At 48.4% G+C, this 19,651-nt stretch overlaps 1 protein-coding gene across 3 annotated transcripts in view; it reads right to left on the reverse strand.

The window, feature by feature from the left end:
• Positions 1–19,651, reverse strand: part of LOC146193337 (uncharacterized) — a 131,048-nt gene that overhangs the window by 20,035 nt on the left and 91,362 nt on the right. For all 3 annotated transcript variants that reach the window (XM_084602686.1, XM_084602685.1, XM_084602684.1), the window contains one exon: positions 5,237–5,522. In XM_084602686.1, coding sequence (XP_084458812.1) covers positions 5,237–5,522 — 286 coding nt within the window. The remainder of the gene's footprint in view (positions 1–5,236; positions 5,523–19,651) is intronic.

A 19,651-nucleotide genomic window follows, 5' to 3' on the forward strand; every position in this document is an offset into this window, starting at 1 on the left:
TTTTGCAGTTCAAATGACATAAATTTAAAAACAAAGGTATTAATTTTAAAATGATATCTTTTGTGATAATTCTTTTGACTGACCCTTATATTTAGAATAGCAGCTTGGGCATGAGGTTATGCATCATGAGGTAACAGCGCGGAACGTGGACGGGAGCACAAGATTAGAAGACGACACAACGAGCGCTGTGGATTGGTGCAATACAAGAACCTATGCGCACGCCGCTTTTTTGGAGGTACATGCTACCCTCCCAGAGGACATGAGTAGACTTTAAATAGACAACAAGCAGTTCCGAGAACCCACCTGCCGACACACCGCAGGCATTTTGGAAAGTGATTGCACCGTACGTATCTAAGCACGTTTCCGCCCATTCGAGGAGATTATTTTGGGGAATCAAATAGTACAGATATTTTACATCCACCGAGCATGCTGCAAAGTCAGTGCTAGAATTGTCATTTAAGAACATTTTTAAATCGTTTGATGATTTCACCTGGAAAGGGTTGTCACAGTCTAGAAATTTTAGTTTTCCCTGTAAGAACTGGGTGATGATTTTTTTCCAGGTCCCATTATCAGAAACTATAACCCCTAGGGGCCAGTCAGGCTTGTGCGTTTTCACAGTGAAAAATATGTCAAGAGACGATTTTTTACAGGTTTCAACGCTGCGCACTAGGTGGTCAAGTTTAAGGTTTTTGCATAGCTTCTTAGCATTTCACTTCGCTTTTCTTATTACCGACATTTCGTGTCTATTAAAAACTGAACTAATTGCATCTAGCGCCTTGGCTTTGCACGAGTCAATAGGCAACTCAGCAAAGCCCCCCTCCTTATCCGAAGCAAGCAATGAAAACGAATGTTCTTTCAAATACTCCACCGCTCGTCTTACAGGCAGGCTTCTATTGGGCAGTCAGCAGCGTGCGACCACGGCCACTCCGTCTGAGACGCACCTGGAACTTTCGGACTCCGGTTCAGCCCGCTCGCCTCGTCGTGCCACGGCCAGAAGTTTCGGTGCGGTTTTTTGCGGCTCGACGGCGAACTTCGGCCCGTGGCGTAAAACTTCCAGGACTGATTGAGGGAGGCTTTTGACTCCGCTGGTGTGGACGCTGTTTCCAGCCGTCTGTCCTTCCGTTGCTATTCTTTTCAAGGAGATGCCGGCACGTAGCTTGGCCAAGGTGAAGTTCCAGTAGCCTTCGATGTATCTGTCAAGAAGCAGCGAAGTGTCCCGCCACTGCCGGGAGTTGGCGAGGAGCTGGGGGCGTAAGCAATCCCTATACAAGCGGGCCTGCCGGTACCATTCTGACTTTAAAATCATCATGCATCTTTGCCCGTGGCTTTCAGAGGGTGCATACCCTCCAAAGAGGGCTGTCACTTCCGGAGGAAGAATCTTCATACGCGCGCAGAACGTCATTGTTCTCGCTCGGCAGAGTGCGTTGACAATGAGGGCAATGAGGGCTGAGAAGTCAAGGGTGAAACATTCAAAGGAGCCCGAAGTACAAAAATGTAGTTAGCTAGAATAGCAGCTTGGGCATTTTGGTTATGCATTTTGAGGTAACAGCGGTGAACGTGGATGGAAGCACAAGATTAGAAGACGACAAAACGCTCGACACAGCGACACAGCGCTCGACATGACGACACAGCGCTCGTTGTGTCGTCTTTTAGTCTTGTGCTCCCGCACACGTTCCGCGCTGTTACCTCAAGATCCTTATATTTAGTTAACATATTTAATTAACGTTTGCGAGCGAGGACGCCAACAACTGCTCGAGCGTGTTCGAGGTGGTAGAGCAGGATCGTGGGCGATCGCGATTGCATGTGCCGTGTAGCAACATCGGGTCCGCTCAGAGCTAGATTTAGATCGAGTTATCGCGATCCAAAGGGCCCGTTTGACTGCGCTGTAAGTATAGTAACTTGCTTGGCTAGTGATCGGAGGTGTAGGAGTTTATTTCCCGCTGAAGCACAATTTTTTTCTTGAGGGATATATGGTGCGATATTTGAGGAAGCGCCAAAAGAAAGGCGAAGAATAATTGATATGGTGTGACAGGTTTTGCCGACACACGGACAAGTACGAGCCATTAAAAGCTCATCGGCCTTAAAATATTGCCACGAGACATACGAAGAGCCGTGTCTCCTGCCATGCATTGGTTGTAAGCTGAAAAATTCAGCGCTGTGTTTATCGATGTTGTGCCTACACTGCCGCTGTCAGTAGATCAATATTTAAAAACCGGATACAGACATTGCTATTTAATGTGCAAGCCGTCATTTCTAATTTTGCTGAATTGCAAGCTTGACGTTGATCTGTAGCACATACATTTCAACTGGTATTGACTAGCCTGTAAGTCGACATCGCGAAAAATACTTTTCTACTTCACTTGCCGTAACCAAATTGTAATTGACAAGAAGGCTTATATTCTGTCACCCAGCCAGAAAGCTATCCGTGCTTTTCATTGAAAGAATCTAAACGACTCTTCAAAAAGGCAAATGTGTGAAAGCGTCGATTTCTAAGCAAAAATCTGTACTTGTAACGAGTTACCTGCAAGAGTGGTTGACAGCGATTTGTAACACCAGTGTTACACCTTTTCCAAATGCCTATATTTTATTTTTGCAGCCTGAGCTTTATCTCTCGTTAATGGGGCTCTCCAGTTGGAACTAGTGAGGTAGCGACACCTACATGGCATTTGCGGACGCTCGGTTTTGCGGCTTGCGCATGCGTGACGATATATAGTGCATGATCAGAACTTGCAGGTCTTTTTAGGAGTGAAGCCTTGTGAAACCACTCCATGGGCTGGTGAGGACAGGAGGACCGGAGCGGTGGACAGGAGTGGTTTGAGGACTGCTCTCCTCAAATGTGACGCGGCGCACCATGTTATTGCAGCATATAAATAAAACATATCAACAACTTATGTCCACGAACATGATTCGAACCCACGTTAAAGCGCTTAGCTCAGCTTCCCTGGCCGCTGCAATAAACACCTAAGTCATCCCTGCAGCCTGAACCTCGGCCTGATTAGAAGCATTTTTCTCGCACTGTGCGTCGCCGTCTTCATGTAATTTTATTCATGGGCAGTCGGTCACACAGTGAAACTACACAGGGACAGATGCTATTTTCATTTCCACAAGAAAGCCTGCCATCGGCGACGAGTTCATTAGCTGATGTCAGTTGCAAAACGAGCCAAATGGTAAAGTTGACTCGTGAAGCAGGTACTTGCTTTCGGAACAAAGGCTGAAAATCTTTAAAGTGGGCGGGCTGCATCACATAACCCCGGGGGCGGCATGGGGCCCGCGGGAGTCGTGATGAGAACCCTAGACTCGGGACAGTGTGTCTGACTCAGGATCTGAGGGTCCATTAGGGATCGATTTGCATGTCGAAAATGCTACCCATACTGTCATCTCCAGCAAACCCACCAATAGGATGCGGTGTCGAGACGCCAGACAGCACAATGACGAATCAGTGTTCCGCTGGATCACCTCCCAACTAAAAGCTGTCAGGGGCATGTTCACCGATTTTTCCTTCTCCACGTCGACACCGCACATTCGTCCCAAAGGGACTATAGGGCTACCCAGTTAAAACACATTAGGCTCCTAAAGGGGGGCTTTTCATTTTCTGCCCTAACCTCGGCACATTCACGCAAGAAGCAAGGATTAGTCTGCAGCCTATTTCCACATATACATGCAAGGAATGATTTACGCAACTTTATCGCACACTTTCTGAGACATTTCTGGCACAAATTTCAAGAGCGCATGCATCAACACCCTGCGTCGGCTCAGGCCCGACTAATGATGACAGAAACACAAATCTTTTATAACGTGCAGCGGACGGGCTGACATCTGGCACCTTCGTAAAAGCGCGGTAACAGCTCTGATGAGAATATAGCAGCTGGACTAAACCGAAGCCACTACAAGTGAACAAAGAAATTAATATAGTAACGCTTCTATGAATTACATTGTACGAAGTTGACTACGAAAAGAATGTTGATGAAAATAATGTTTGTGGGGTGGCAATAACTTCCGAAAGACTGAGGCTGACATCTGGCACCTTCGTAAAAGCGCGGTAACAGCTCTGATGAAAATATAGCAGCTGGACTAAACCGAAGCCACTACAAGTGAACAAAGAAATTAATATAGTAACGCTTCTATGAATTACATTGTACGAAGTTGACTACGGAAAGAATGTTGATGAAAATAATGTTTGTGGGGTGGAAATAACTTCCGAAAGACTGAGGCTGACATCTGGCACCTTCGTAAAAGCGCGGTAACAGCTCTGATGAAAATATAGCAGCTGGACTAAACCGAAGCCACTACAAGTGAACAAAGAAATTAATATAGTAACGCTTCTATGAATTACATTGTACGAAGTTGACTACGGAAAGAATGTTGATGAAAATAATGTTTGTGGGGTGGCAATAACTTCCGAAAGACTGAGGCTGACATCTGGCACCTTCGTAAAAGCGCGGTAACAGCTCTGATGAAAATATAGCAGCTGGACTAAACCGAAGCCACTACAAGTGAACAAAGAAATTAATATAGTGTACTAGTAACGCTTCTATGAATTACATTGTACGAAGTTGACTACGGAAAGAATGTTGATGAAAATAATGTTTGTGGGGTGGCAATAACTTCCGAAAGACTGAGGCTGACATCTGGCACCTTCGTAAAAGCGCGGTAACAGCTCTGATGAAAATATACAGCTGGACTAAACCGAAGCCACTACAAGTGAACAAAGAAATTAATATAGTAACGCTTCTATGAATTACATTGTACGAAGTTGACTACGGAAAGAATGTTGATGAAAATAATGTTTGTGGGGTGGCAATAACTTCCGAAAGACAGAGGCTGACATCTGGCACCTTCGTAAAAGCGCGGTAACAGCTCTGATGAAAATATAGCAGCTGGACTAAACCGAAGCCACTACAAGTGAACAAAGAAATTAATATAGTGTACTAGTAACGCTTCTATGAATTACATTGTACGAAGTTGACTACGGAAAGAATGTTGATGAAAATAATGTTTGTGGGGTGGCAATAACTTCCGAAAGACTGAAATTTCATTTTCTGCGCGTCTTGATTTAAAATATAGCACGTAATTTAGTAAAGCAATAATAACATTATTACTACAAGCTTTTGACACAAATCTAAAAGCATATCCTTGCTGTACCCAGTATCAAAGCTTGCTGTAAATAAAAAAATGGAATAAAGGCCAAAATTCTCATGCGCGTAAGAAAATCTGGCAATCACGTAGATTCACTCACGTCTTTAAGCATCATGATATCTTTTCTACCTTTGAATCCTTTCCATTGATGATTCCTTATTCCTATCTGGCTTTTGTTGTTTATATCAAAGGTAACATTTTTCTCTTCAACACCTCGCTCAGTAAGCTGAAGAAGTTTCATTGACACCGTAAGTCTAAACTTGGAGAAGAGCGGATTTTTTATCTTTAGGGTGTAACCGATCCACTGGACTCCTAAGTGTATGCTCCGATATTCCTGAAATGCCGGTGTACAGTTCACAGAGATTAAGCTTGCTGTGATTCCATACCTGTAATAGACAAAAATGACATTATTAGATTGATATTTCTTTAATTCCACGATTTCATATCATTGCGTTAGAATATAGACCCAGTGAATACGACCGGTTCCCAGGTTAGTAGTAGAAAAAAAATATGCTTTCTGTATGGTTCCATGAATAGCTAGTCAGGCCTTGTATTGTTCTTCACAAAGACAAGGCTACATTGCATTGTGAGTTCGTTAACCTCTCGCAATCTATCTAGCAAGTAATGAAGCCTTCTCAAGCAAATATATTTAGCCGTTCTCGTATTGCCGCTATCGCCTTTCATGTCGTTATTTTTCTTTCTCAAATTTGCAGATTTGAGAGAACTATTTATTGCATGAAATTCGCTTGTCCTGCCGGCTTTCTTTTCTTTTCTGAAATTAGCAAAATGCATAAGCCGCCATTTGCAGTTTATAGTTATAACTGATATCAACTTGGTCACACAGCACCCTTTTAATCAAACTTCCTAGGTTTGATGTTAAACCTACTGGCCTTAAGTTGACTGCCATGCCATCCTCCTGGCTAGCCAGGGGTACGGACATTTCTGAGATGCTAAACGTCTGGAAACTTTATCGTACACAAAACTTTGAACTACTTCTATGAGCGGTCTTCGACAAGTGCTTCGTCGCCAAACTATATGCAGATGTACGCAAAATTCAATGGCTTCCTTGTTTCCTCAAATATGTTTACGGCCGAAATGACTTCAAGGTGCCTATTTTCATTGTCATTGTTTTGCTGATTATTAATTATTCTTACTGCCGTTATTGTGGGAAAAAGAATTTGAATCTTGTGTACTGCATACTGAAACCCGCGGCCCTCATTTCCTAGTGGCGGCGAGGCAACTGGCCACGGCGGCAGTCGCACCTGCAACGCAGCAAAAGGGTGCTAAGAATCTGGCTGCGTACAGGCTGCCATTGGAAACTGACCCCGGCAGCCTTTAACGCTAGAACCCTAGCTAGTGAGGGTAGTTTAGCAGTACCGTTAGAGGAATTACAGGGGATAAAATGTGATGTTGTAGTGCTTGGTGAGGTTAGGATGCCAAATGAGGCATATATCATACTGAAGGACGTACAGCTTTTAACAAAAGTTTACAGCCTAGGTCGTCTAGTTCTGAGCGATGGTATGTGGCTCGTAATGCATTCCCAGGTTTCCATACGTGCTGAAGACAAGATTTTTCGTCCTACCCTCACCAATGTTTAAGGACTTCCACGATTGTTACTGAAGTCATATTATACGGCTGTAAACTTTTGATAAAGGCTGTACATAAATTATGGTATTAAGGTTTGCCAAAGAGACAAGCACTAGAGGTAGAATTCTTTCTCGATAGAGATATAGTTGGTAATATAGAGGAATTCTGTAGTATTATTCAGAGGGTGCCAGGCATTGTATTTAAGCTTATTAAGTGGTATAAGCTGAAAATTGTGCAGGCCTAGGCGCCTTCATGTACCCATGATGATTCGAAAGCTTCAAAAGAGATGTTGAGCTTTGTGGTTTGTTGCATGATTGCAGCTTAGCTGGGCACAGAGGCTAGGCCTAGTGCTGACGCTGTCACTAGCTTCGCCAGCGCCGCACCCGGCAACGGCTCCCCGTACCTCAACCCTTAACCTCACGTTAACCTGAACCTCGGCCCCCACGTTCAGCTTGGTGCTCCCGGTCCATCAGCAACTGCGCCTATCCGCCTTCCCAAAATTTTCACCCATTCAACACATTGAGATGAGCATGCAACCATGCGACATGAGAAGACGTGCTCTCCAATGGACTTATCGGCGCCACCATCCTTGTCAACGAGACACGCGTCTCACAAACGTCCTTCGGAAGACAATCAGCCGAAAACGTCTTCGGCAAGGATGGCTGTCAAGGAAATCGAAATGATCAAAATCTCTAGCAAACAAAAGCCTGACGAATATACCAAACAGGATTCTCTAGGTTAACTGGACGTGAATCTCGGCAGCTGAGGTTTTCGGGGCTTCATGGCCAGAAAGAAGCCAAACACTATAACTTTGTGGCTTCCTACACTCGCTGCGGTGAAACGTATGCAAACGCTTAGAGGTATTTCAATTATCAAACGAGATCTAAGCGCCTGTCCAGGTGTATCAAGTTGAAGGCTCAAACTTGCAGCGCTACGTTGTTTATATCGTCGACATAAACGAGGATCAAACCAGAGTTTAACGTGAGCTGTACTGCGTGAGCTGTACTCACCGGCTCATCCAGGCCCGATGCATCTGAAAGGAACATTCTTGCATGGTAATCTTGGAAGGGCCTGCGACACTACCAGCCTGTCTGTACAACTACGGCTACATTTTAAGGCCTCTGCCATATAAACAGAGTTTGATTTATTGCTACAACAGTTTCCAGGCTGGGCACATGCGCAAATCTTGCCCTTTCGCTGCTGCTGATGAAGGTGCGTCTGAAAGAAGCATTACGCACAAATGCGGCCACTACGAATCGAACGATCATCCGATTACATACCCAATTTGTCAGACCAAGCAAAAGGCAACGCAGAAGACTCGTCTTCGGAGCGCTAATCATTTGCCAATACAAGACATGACAACTGTGCAGATATCCAGTTGATTCGCAGCTCTTCATTGGGACGACGATGAGCGACCAGACCTTCTTGAGCCCACTTCTAATGAACCGCTAACTAAGACCAAGTCTATCGATACGGTGCTAAAGGAACGCGTCGACAACAGAGAATGCAGCACCTCGCTCAACTTCCGGAAGACAATATGGCTGTAGTGGATGAGCAAAATCAATCGTCTCAGCAGAAGTAACCAAGCTCCGAAAACATCGCGAAATGCTTTCTCGGCGAGCTGCCCCCAAATTTCTCAATTTGCATCACCGTCGTCTTCCTTCTAAGAAAGTGTCACTTGCTGCCTCCTCCCAGTGTAACACAACGACCACAAATAACTTTGTCCACAAATCAGTTGTCCAACCTGACCTCCGTGATACTGCAACAGTCGGACTTGTACCCCAAAAATGGCGAAAATTGGTCCTCATGGCGTGCTACAGTGGAACTGTATGAGCATTTCCACGAAGGTTGGTGAGCTCAAGACCGACTACAAATTATCAAGCTCTAGGTGCGGGCTATGTTACTATAGGAAACAAACGCCTTGCCACAATCCGGGCTTCAGCGGCTACCTGTCTCCTTCAATAACCGACTTTAACGTACAGACTGCAGCTCCCCAGGGAAAGGTGGCGGTATATATTGGTACACGTTTTCCTCATGCTCCCCTTTCTTTCAAAACCTGGTGCACATTATATGAAGAGGTAATAGCAGTGGGTGTGGAATTTCTTAAATGAACCATTGTGAATGATTTATATCACGTCAGGCCAGCTGGAGGCGCCCCTTCCCGTATTATTTTTGGTTGGTTACTAAGTGTTTGTTGGCAATACTCCGGATGTCCAATTTTGTTGGAGGCAGCCCCTCATCCGAATGGGTGTATCCCACTTCACGCCCTTGTGGTAGGCGTGTGCGGGAGGCCTTCATTGTTCCCTGTTTGTTCTGCTCAGTCACCCTGGGACAGCAAGATGGTTTGTGAGTCACATATGCTGACTTGACGTGGTGGTAGGTTGCGGAAACTCGGTCCTGGCACATGGAGCCAGACTGCTGGGGAAGTAATCACCACTTTATCATCACCGGTCTCCTTCCTTCATGTCTCCGCCCATTATGCCGAAAATGTTCTGTGATCAACTGGGACAGCTTTCACTCATGTCTCGACAGTATGTCTTTAGAATCGTCGTCCCTCCTTCTTGGGCTCATACAAAGGGCACTAAACAATGCTACTAGTATTACCTCAACTGAGTTTTGTCAACTGGCACCGGATTTCGGCCTGCTTAACTTGTGCGCTGCCGCCGGCAAGCTGAGCTGGCTGCTACGCGAGACCCTGCTTCGGTGCAGGCACAACTACATTATTTTACTTATAAGGCTCGGATATATGAATCCGATCTCTCGCGAAGCCAGTGACATGCATGGTGCGAACAATTTTCGGCTTCATCCTTGAACGCCTCACTCTGGAGAAAGTTCCGTTCAATGGAACATGGTTGCGGTCTACTGACGCAACCACAACTGCATACTTTCCAACTTTGTCACCAAGTGGCTTCGCCAAAGAAGCAGTACAAATTTGATTCCCAAAGCATGATGGTACTCTCCTTCAGCTGCTAATTGTAATTTGGCAAGTGTCCCTACAAATGCATATAAATTACCATCTGCTGTCGGTGAAGATGTAAGATGGAGTTGCGAGTCCCTCTTCCGTGCTGAGCTGCTGCCTGCAATTGATAATGCGAAACGAAAACCAGCGCCCGGCCTGGACAAAATTCAGCATGAGGTTTACAAGAACATGAATACCGTTGCACTCCCTCAACTACTAGACAGCATAAACAAAGTATGGCTGCTTGATGTCGTACAAGAGAGGTGGAAATTCGCTGTCCTGATCCCCATTCCCAAACCAGCAAAGCCTCCAACAGACCTCGCCAACTTAATCAATTTCCTTAACATCTCTGCTGCGCAAGCTTGAAGAGAAAATGCTAACCAGATGAAATTCTAGGTGGCTTGGTCAGCACGGTTTATATTACCCCGCTCAAATCGGATTTCGTCCATAAATAGTACGGAGTGCGGGTTGACGCTCTTGAAATCACCAGTTCTGTTACTACCCGCAGCAGCAATGGGCGTACCATATTAGCAATGGAGGTTGAAAAAGCATACGACAACATCAGTCATGCTGACATCTGAATACTATTGACATCCTTTATCTCCCTCTGGGAGTACGTAGCTTTGTTGAATTAGTTTTGGACAAAGGAAAATTTGCAATAGCCTCAGTGGTGACGCAGTTGGTTAACTTGTTTCGCTACGCTGCATGCTCTAGGTATCATTATTGTCTCTGGTGTTGTTTATTGCTTTCACCCCACTGGCATAGCGCTTACAAGGCATCCCTGAATTCAAGTTTTTGCAATATGCTGATGATATTGATACGTGACAAGGTTAGTCCACGAAGGTTAGTCCAAGATGACACAGCACACAGAAACGCAGCAGCGTCAATCTTCTCCTATCAGCAACCGTTGCTATCAGTTCGTCTTCTGTCTCTTTTCGTGATCTTCATCTTCTATCATGTCATCTGAGATAGCATATATGTAGCACTACCCCCGCCGCGAAAAGCACAGTTCTGGTGCGTTCTACGTCGGAGAACTGCAGTTGCAGTGAAGACTTCATGCGGGCCACATGAACACATCGGTACGCGGCAAAGCCGACTGTTGTGGCGAATGCACAGGGGTGATCTCGTATGTCACGGAAGTGACTGGCCGTAAAACACGGTACGGGGCTCTGTAGCGCGGCAAGAGCTTCTCACACAGTCCAACTCGACGAGCGGGAGTCCAGAGTAAGACGAGAGAGCCCGGAGAGTATTGGACACCCCTATGACAAGTATCAAGGCATCGTTTCTGTGCGTTTTGAGAGGAAGCCAGTCGGCGGCGAGCACTAACACGGGTGGCGTCAGCTTAGGAGATGGCGTCACGAACGTAGGAATTGGCGTTAGTGGTGTGAGGCAGTACGCTAGCTGTCAAACGGAAGTGAATGGTCGCGGCGATATAGAAGATAGAAGGGGGAGTAGCCCACTGTATTGTGATGGGACGAATTATAAGCGAATGTTACAAATGCCAAAGTAATATCCCAATCACGATGGTCATTCGATACGTACATTGATAGCACGTCTGTGAGGGTGCGGTTGAGGCATTCGGTCTGACCGTTCATTTGTGGGTGGCAAGCGGTGGTGAAATAGTACTTAATGAAGCAGTACCGGAGAGCTTCTTCGACTACCCGGGCTAGAAAGCAACGGCCACGATCAGTGGGAGCTGGCGTGGCACATCGTGGAGCAGGATGACGTCTTGGAGAAGAAACGCAGCCACGTAAGTTGCACAGCTGGTTGGTATTGCTCGTGTGACAGTGTAGCGCGTAGTATAGTCCGTGGCAACCCCGAAGCAGACAGAGGGAAAGAACCGAAGAGATCAATGCCAACTCGGGAAAATGGGCCTATTGTGATATCGATCGGCAGCAGAGATCCAGTAGGCACAACAGAGGGCTTCTTTCATCGCTGGCACCGGTCAAGCCACATAACGACGAACAGAGCGGTAGAGCCTTGGCCAAAAAACGCGCTGGCGGACGCTATCGTATGTGCAAGGTACACCAAGATGGCCCACAGTGGGCGGGTCGTGTAGCTGCTGAAGAATCGTGGCACGCAGGTGTTCGGGAACTACGAACAGAAGCTCGGCGCCATCTGCTCGCATATCTTGACGATATAAGGTGCCGTTGTTGAGCAAACAAAGTAGGAAGAGTGTCAGGGTGATCAGTGCTAAGGCGGTTGATAATGGTGCAAAGCTTGGCATCTAAGCGCTGCTCATGGAGAATATTTGAAAGGTCAAAGATGGACCACACACATGTGTCATTGTCACACGCTTTCAGGCGGCAGATCTATAGGGTTGCGGGACAGGCAATCCGCATCAGCGTGCAGCCGGCCGGACTTGTAGACGACAGAAAAGGTATATTCCTGATGGCGCCCCAAGCGACTAGTAGGGTTCTTCAACATAGAAAGCCAACATAAGGCGTGGTGGTCGGTTATAACTGAAAACTGGCGGCCAGACTAGTACGGGCGAAACTTCGTAATGGCCCTGTAGAGGGCTAAACACTTCGAATTCCGCTCAGCCGCAGAAAGGAGGCGACTGGCATAAGCAATGCCGCGAGTGTGACCAGTCTGCTGTTGTACGAGAATGGCACAAATACCATGGCCACTCGCATCTGTGCGAACCTCTGTTCGTGCCATGGGTTTGAAGTGAGCAAGGACGGGCGGGTTGGTGCGGGCCGCAATGAGCGCAGAAAAGGCTTGAGATTGTTCTTGGTACCAGCGAAAGGGAACGTCGTTCTTCAGAAGAGTGGTGAGTGGACGAGTTGTCTCCGCGAATTTGGTGACAAACCGCCGAAAATAGGAGCAAAGCCGGAGAAAACTACGCACGTCACTGGCACAGCGGGGCGAAGGAAATGCACTTACAGCACAAATTTTGTAGGGGTTGGGTTGAACGCCACGGGCGTCGACCGATTGTCCGCGCACCTTTAGTTCATGTAGGTCAAAGCTACACATCTTTGAGCTCAGCTGAAGGCCAGCTCTTCGGAAGACTCCAAGAATGGAATCAAGGCAATGTAGATGACTCTCGAACGTAGAAAAAAATACAATGGCGTCATCGAGATACCACAAGCACGTCTTTCATTTGAAGCCGCGCACGCAGGAGAGAGCCAATCATGCGCTCGAATGTTGCGGGCTCATAACATAAGCCAAAAGGGATCACCTTGAATTGGTACAGGCCATCAGGAGTGACGAAGGCGGTCTTTTCTCTGTCCTGTTCGTCGTCTGCGATCTGCCAATAACCGGAACAAAGATCAACGGAAGAGAAACAGCTGGCACCATGCAAGCAGTCGAGGGCATCATCTATCCTGGGAAGGGGATAAATGTCCTTGTTTGTTATTTTGTTGAGGTGTCGGTAATCGACGCAGAACCTCCAAGTGTCATCCTGCTTTTAACAAACACGACAGGCGACGCCAAGGGGCTGCTCGAAGGTTTTATAATGTTTCTTGCTAACATCTTGTCCACTTCTTCTTGTATGACGCGACCTTCAGAAATTGGTTGGTTTGTGGGGTTTAACGTCCCAAAGGGATTCAGGCTATGAGAGACGCCGTAGTGGAGGTCACCGGAAATTTCAACCACCTGGGGTTCTTTAACGTGCAATGACATCGCACAGCGCACGGGCGCCTTGCTTTTCTCCTCCATCGAAAAACGGCCACCGAGGCCACGATTCAATCCCGCGTCCTTGGGAACAGTAGTCGAGCGCCGTAACCACACCGCCACCCGGGCGGGGGGCGACGTTCAGAAATTGCTACTCGTTAAGTTCGTCTGTGAATTAGGCTGGTGTCTCCGGTATCGATGCGATGTGTAGCGAGGGACGTTGGTCGCAAAGGGCGATCGCCAAAAACAATTTTTCTGTACGAAGCCAGAAGGCTCGTAAGTACTGTAGCACGATCAGGGCGCAAGTTAGGTGCAACCATTCCTGATATGCGGGCCTCCAGAGGTGGGGACAGTACAGATCATGGAAATACTCTTGCAGTATGGTGAGGTAAAATATCGGCCACTATGACGTCAGACAGTGGGGTACTTTCGGCGAGATTAATGCCCTCGTGAAAAACGTGCACAAAAGGGCCGAAGTTCAAGACTGGAATAAAAGCGTCCTTATTTTCTACGTGCACGAAATTATGAGGGAGAGCGATTCTACGATGCTGAGTCACGTCGGTTATGGAGCAAACAACGTGGTTGCCATCAGGAATGGAGGGGAAAGGCGAAATGAGCACATACACTGCAGCTACTGGTGGCAGGCGAGTAAATGTAGCGGAGCGGAGACGGAGCGTTGAAGTTTCAGAAGCCTGTTTGTCAGGACAAAGTGGCAGGTCTTGATGAAGCAGTCCAGCGGAACAGTCAATGAGCGCGAATTGTGCAGTTTAAAAGTCGAGTCATAATATAAGGTCGTTAGGGCAACTGGTGAGGACTGTAAATAGCACAGGGATGTGGCGGTCGGCAATGGTAATTCTCGCAGTACACATACCCATCACAGAGCTGTGTTGCCTTGAGCAACGGGAACGGTAGATGAGGAAGCGGGAGTGAGGACTTCGTTGAGGCGGTGATGAAGCGAGGAATGGAGGACATAAATGTTGGCGCCAGTGACAATAAGGGCAAAAACTGAGACTCCGTTAATAAGAATGTCAATGATATTACGCCTGGGAGCAAGGGTCAGTTCCGAGTTGACCGTCCATGTTGGTAATGCAGCGTAACTCTCTGGCGCTGCACTCGCTAGTTTCCTGAGTAGGGGCCGGCGTATGATGGGGACAAGCTGCGACGAGACACCGATGAGCAGGATCGGCGAAGCCGTGGAGATGGAGATCAGCTGGAGTGACGGACACTTGAAACGGCTTCGATGTGAGATTCATCTGGGGAAGGAGGGAGGTGTCCAGGTCCATCATATGCGGGGTGGAACTCGTCAGGTTGGGCATAGAAGCGTCCAAGTCCGTAGTAGTACCGACGGTCAGCGTTGTTATAAGAACAAGGGGTGGGGAAGGTACGAACAACTTCGCCTGTCGTCTGAGGTGCGCCATTCTGCAGGATTGCGACTAACGTAGCAACGTGGGGGAGATTGGCTAGTGGTTGCAGCAGCCACTACAGGAACAGGATACGATGGTGATGAGGACGGTTCGGTGTTAGAGGAAAGACCGACGTTAGCAAGTTCCTGGCGGACAACAGCTAATCATGGTCATGGTGCCGGGCAGTGGAGATGCGAGTGGTGCAAGAGCTAAGGTATCCAGTTCTCGCCAGACGATCCGAGTCATGGTTGTGGAATGAGAAAGCTGTTGCAGAGGAACCAGATCATCGCAGGATGATGTAGCTGTCGTGTTTGGAAGGCGCTCAAAAGCGGTGTACCAGGCGTCGCTGTTTAGCCTGCTAGACTCTTCGGCAGACTTGAAGCAACGTGTCGACGGTAGAGCAATCCATGCAGAAGAGGATGCTGAACACGTCATCTGCGATGCCCTTGAGGATGTGCCCTACTTTTTCACTTTCAATCATGGAGCTGTTTGCCTTGCGACAGAACGCGAGTAGGTCTTGAATGTATGCAAGGGAGGACTCCGTGGTGGATTGGGCGCGAGACGAAAGTTCGGTTTTGGTTGCGAGAGCCCGTCCAATGGGCTTCCCGAACAAGTCGTGAAGCTTTTTGCAAATTTCCCAGGTCACCAGCTCGTGCTCGTGATTTTGGAGCGACGTGCGAGCGATTCCCGCCAAATAGAAAATGAGATTCGCCAGCATGACGGTCGCGTCTCGGTGATTGTTCCGGCTGCATCGCTCGTATTCATCCAGCCAATTGTCAACATCTGTCTTGCCTTCGCCATTAAAGATGGGAGGGTGGCGGATTTTCGTGTGGACGAGTGGCTGAGCCGATGTTGATGCGGTGGTAGGAGCTGCCTCAGAGGTCATAGTGGCCGTTGTTGACGTTGTGATCCCAGGTAAGTGGCGGCCAATGCGCAAGTCCAGCTTTTGGCTGCTTAAATGGACTTATCTGTGCTCATGAAGATTTTTAGCCACCTCCACTAAGATGATACGTGGCAAGGTTAGTCCATGAAGCTTAGTCGAAGATGACAGAGCACACAGCAACACAGCAGCGTCAACCTTCTCCTAGCACCAACCGTTGCTATTACTTCGTCTGCTGTTTGTTTGTGATCTGTCTTCTGCCTTCTGAGATGGCATATATCTAACAATATTGCCGAGAACTATTTAAATCTTTATTTGCTCCTATAAGACAGTCGCTGGCATGCGGTCTTATCATTGTGTTTCTAGCGCACTTATTGATTCTGTATTACGTGTTCGTTCATGCTCGTTGTCGCGACACAACACTTTATCATTTTCTTTGTCGCGAAAGATGAGTCCGAACGTACCTCTAAGGTTCTAGCCGCTCGCGCGTTTTTCTACAGTGTTCCGTGTTATGCTAGTAACGTTCGCGGCTTTATCTAGATCTTTCCTCGCCACCTTTAAATGCAGCGCCGGAGGTCGTCGGAGATTTTAAATTCAGTACAGACAAGTGTAACGGGCATTCTTAGTTCGACGATCAACGAGCACGCTTGTTGCTATCGCCATCGTCGATCTGCCTTTAGTGACACCTACTCCGGTGGCCCCTGGATCCAACTCGTCCTCGGAGATCCCGCTGCCAGCTACAGGGCACAGGCGCCACGCGTCCAGCCATGGTGTCCGGGGATAGGGCAGCCATGGATCTGCCGCCTCCAGTTCAGCGAAAGCGCAATGCTTTCAGTTCACCCTACCGGAGCCTGGTCCGGCAGACGACCTAATTGACGCACTCGAGGCGGTCGTCGGGGCCTGCTGTACCTGCAACACCTCGGCGGAACAAAGTTCCTAGCTGCCGCCTCGTCGATGGCTCAAGTAACTAAGATGGTAGCGGCGGGCGCGATCCTCCTCTCTGGAAAGCAAGTGCCACTGGCGCAAATGGCTGCTGCAGTGGTTTACGTGACAGTGCTCTGTCTTCCTGTTACCGCGCCTGTTTTCAAGGGAAACAGTCATGTGTGCAACGCAGCGAGGCTGGTAAAGCTCGACAGGCTGTTGGCACCACCCAACTTCATCACTGTCGCTCGGCACCGTGCAATGCTGGAGTATCGCGGGATGAAGCTAGTGTGCTCCAAATGCTGCGCAGAGGGCGATTTTGGTGCTTCCTGCACCGTGGCACAATGTGGCCGCTGCTCCACGTACGGCCGCGAGACAGAGGCGTGCCAAGCAGCGTGTAAACGATGCGCAGCAACCACGTGACCAAAGACTGCGTGATGCCACGCTCGTATGCGGCAGCTGTTACGCCATATGCCATGCCACACCAAGGTGGAAACGACGCATAACAGTCTGCAATGAGCCCTGAGTAGTGTCCAGTAAAACCCTCACTACAAACTCTGTGGGCGAACCTACAGGACATCCACCGCCACCCGCCCCCGGACTCCGACATCACGTATGTCTTTCTTGTCAATGAATGACTCGGGCGCGCCGCACCTACCCGCTACACCGAGATACGAGGGTGCGGCTCTAAACGCACCGACTACGAAGGATCGCGCTCTGCCCGAGGCGTATTTGGAGTCGGCGTCTTCCCCCTCACCTGGAGCTACCGTGCATGCACAGTGTGAAGACTACAGTCATGAATCCGAGCTTTCCAGAAAGCCTAGTCCCCTGCCCGGGTCGTTGCGCTCGTTGGGCGTAAGTGCTTCCAAGACCCAACGAATAACTGGGCGGAAAACGTCGCTTCTTGATGCTGCTGACAAAACAGAGCGTCATCACTCGGCATCTGATGGTGGAGCAAGCGCGACGGCTCCAAAAAGAGAAGTCTAAGACCGCTGAGAATTACGCCCTAATGAATATCTCGCTTTCCGAGACGTGAGCGCTATGGCGCCTCTCTCCAAGGTGATAGGTCATGACGACCAACCTCAACCTTCTTCCCCGCTTTGCGGTGGCCAAAGCGCCGCTGCTTTGGCGCTCCACACCAGCCACTGCTGTCTTATCGGTGGTAAGGCTTCGCCGGAACCGGTGGTGAACGCTGGACTGGATGATGCTTGCGGTGCAGTGGGTGTGGTTCGAATGTGAGTGTGTACTTTTCCCCGAGCCACTCCGCAGACGGGACTTTTCCCCGCCTATAGTCCCCGTGTCGCCGCCGCCACGTCGCTGTCGAGCCAACAGCTGGTGCCTCAAAGGAGACCTGCTGGACACTGTCATGTCATTCCATGGCGCAGACGCAGGGTGCACTCACAAACTTGGTCCGCTAAACTATACCGTGAGTCCGTCGCTGTTTTGCTTGTTCTTCTGCTCTGTTTAGTCCTTGTCGTTTGGTGTCATTCACTCGTTCGTTATAATGGCTATGTTTCGCTTTCTTACTATTAAAGTGCGAGGGTTCCGTAATCCCGAGATGCAGCGGCAAGTGCTACACCTTGCAGGATTGTATCAAGTTGATGCTTTGTTTTTGCAGGCATGCAATTTCAGTACACCCTACAGATGTCATTTCATTTCGTTCTTATTTTATCGTAGATGACTTTTTTTCTTGGACAAACTCGCGATTTGGCGGCGTGGGTGTAATTTTTCTTAACCCCGCATTCAGATCGAGTGCTCACTGCACATTCGGTCTCGACGGTCGCTTGATTGCGGTGTACCTTTTCTTGTACGCACGCAGAGCTCGTTTCGTAAACGCGTACGCGCCGGTGACGCGTAGTTTAACGAAAGAGTTCTTCAAATCCATTGCACCACACTTTTTGGATGATGTGCCACACGTGCCGCTCGGAGAATTTAACTGTGTGTTAGACTCATGGCGCGACATCAGGGGGACGAACTGTCATACAAAAGAACTGGGGAAGCTTGCTCGCTCCCTGCGCCTTCAGAACACATGGGTCGCACTATACATGGGGAACATTTTGTGGCAGCGCGAGCTAGGGGACGGAGTGCTAGACGGCTAGACTGATTTTATGTCCCCTCTACTCTGGCGGCCAGTTTGCTTGAGCGTTACGTGCTGCCCTTTCTTGCTGCGGTCGGAAATATCAGCGACTATATCCCAGTAACTGTCGCTCTACAAGGGGCGCCCGGACGCTCTAACGGCCCACTAATGTGGCGAAGGGACGCATTAATACTGCATGATGATAAGTGCATTACTATAATTCGTGCGGAGCTGCTTGCATTGGTAGCGGATGTAACTGATTTGACTCCCACGGTCTGGGATACGGGAACTCACGATGGCGAGATGTTCTCAGGCTCACGGAGAAAACGCGGCGCATCCGTGTTACTACGGCGCTTAACGAAATCCTCAGGCATATGCGGATTGTACGCGATGTTAGTGAGTTAACTTTCGCGATTAGAGAGTATCTTGACACACTGCGAACTCGGTATCATCGCATTCTTGAGAACAGCTCCCGCTCGTCACGTATGGCAGCATGTTCACGCATTCCCCTTGTTGGCACATCTGACATTGGTTACGCGCACTCGCAAGGTGAGTCTAAAGTTCGGCCACCGCAAGTAGATGAAGTAATCTTAGAAATGGTACTTCCTCTTCGGATGAAGCCAATATCCAGCGCATCTTCTGCGGCCATTTCGATGCCCTGTTCTCATCCCAGGGCGTCGACCAACACAAAAAACTATGAAGAAGCTGTCAGCTCCTTGTCTGGGCCCCTCCTTCAGATTCCTGAAGAGGCACGAGTGGCACTTACATCTTCAGCTTCTATTGATGAGATGCGCGACGCTTTAGGGGCCATGAATCAGTAAAGTGCGCCTGGTCCAGATGGTATAGGGGCAGGTTTTTGCGCAACATTTTTCGGCATCACTGGAGTTTGAGTTCTTAAGCTTGTGAACGGTTTTCTTTCAAATGGCACGAAGCCACCCTTGTTTAGCGCTGGGCGCATCGTCTTGCGCGTAAAGGATCGCTTAACATCATCAAACACAGCGTCTTGGCGACCAGTTACAATGTTCACATTAATTACTGTTCACTGATAATTAAGTGATTGCCACTCTCTTCGT

The sequence above is a fragment of the Amblyomma maculatum genome, chromosome 4 (genome assembly GCF_055883805.1).
Source record: "Amblyomma maculatum isolate TAMU_Amacu chromosome 4, ASM5588380v1, whole genome shotgun sequence".
Taxonomy (NCBI): Eukaryota; Metazoa; Arthropoda; class Arachnida; order Ixodida; family Ixodidae; genus Amblyomma; species Amblyomma maculatum.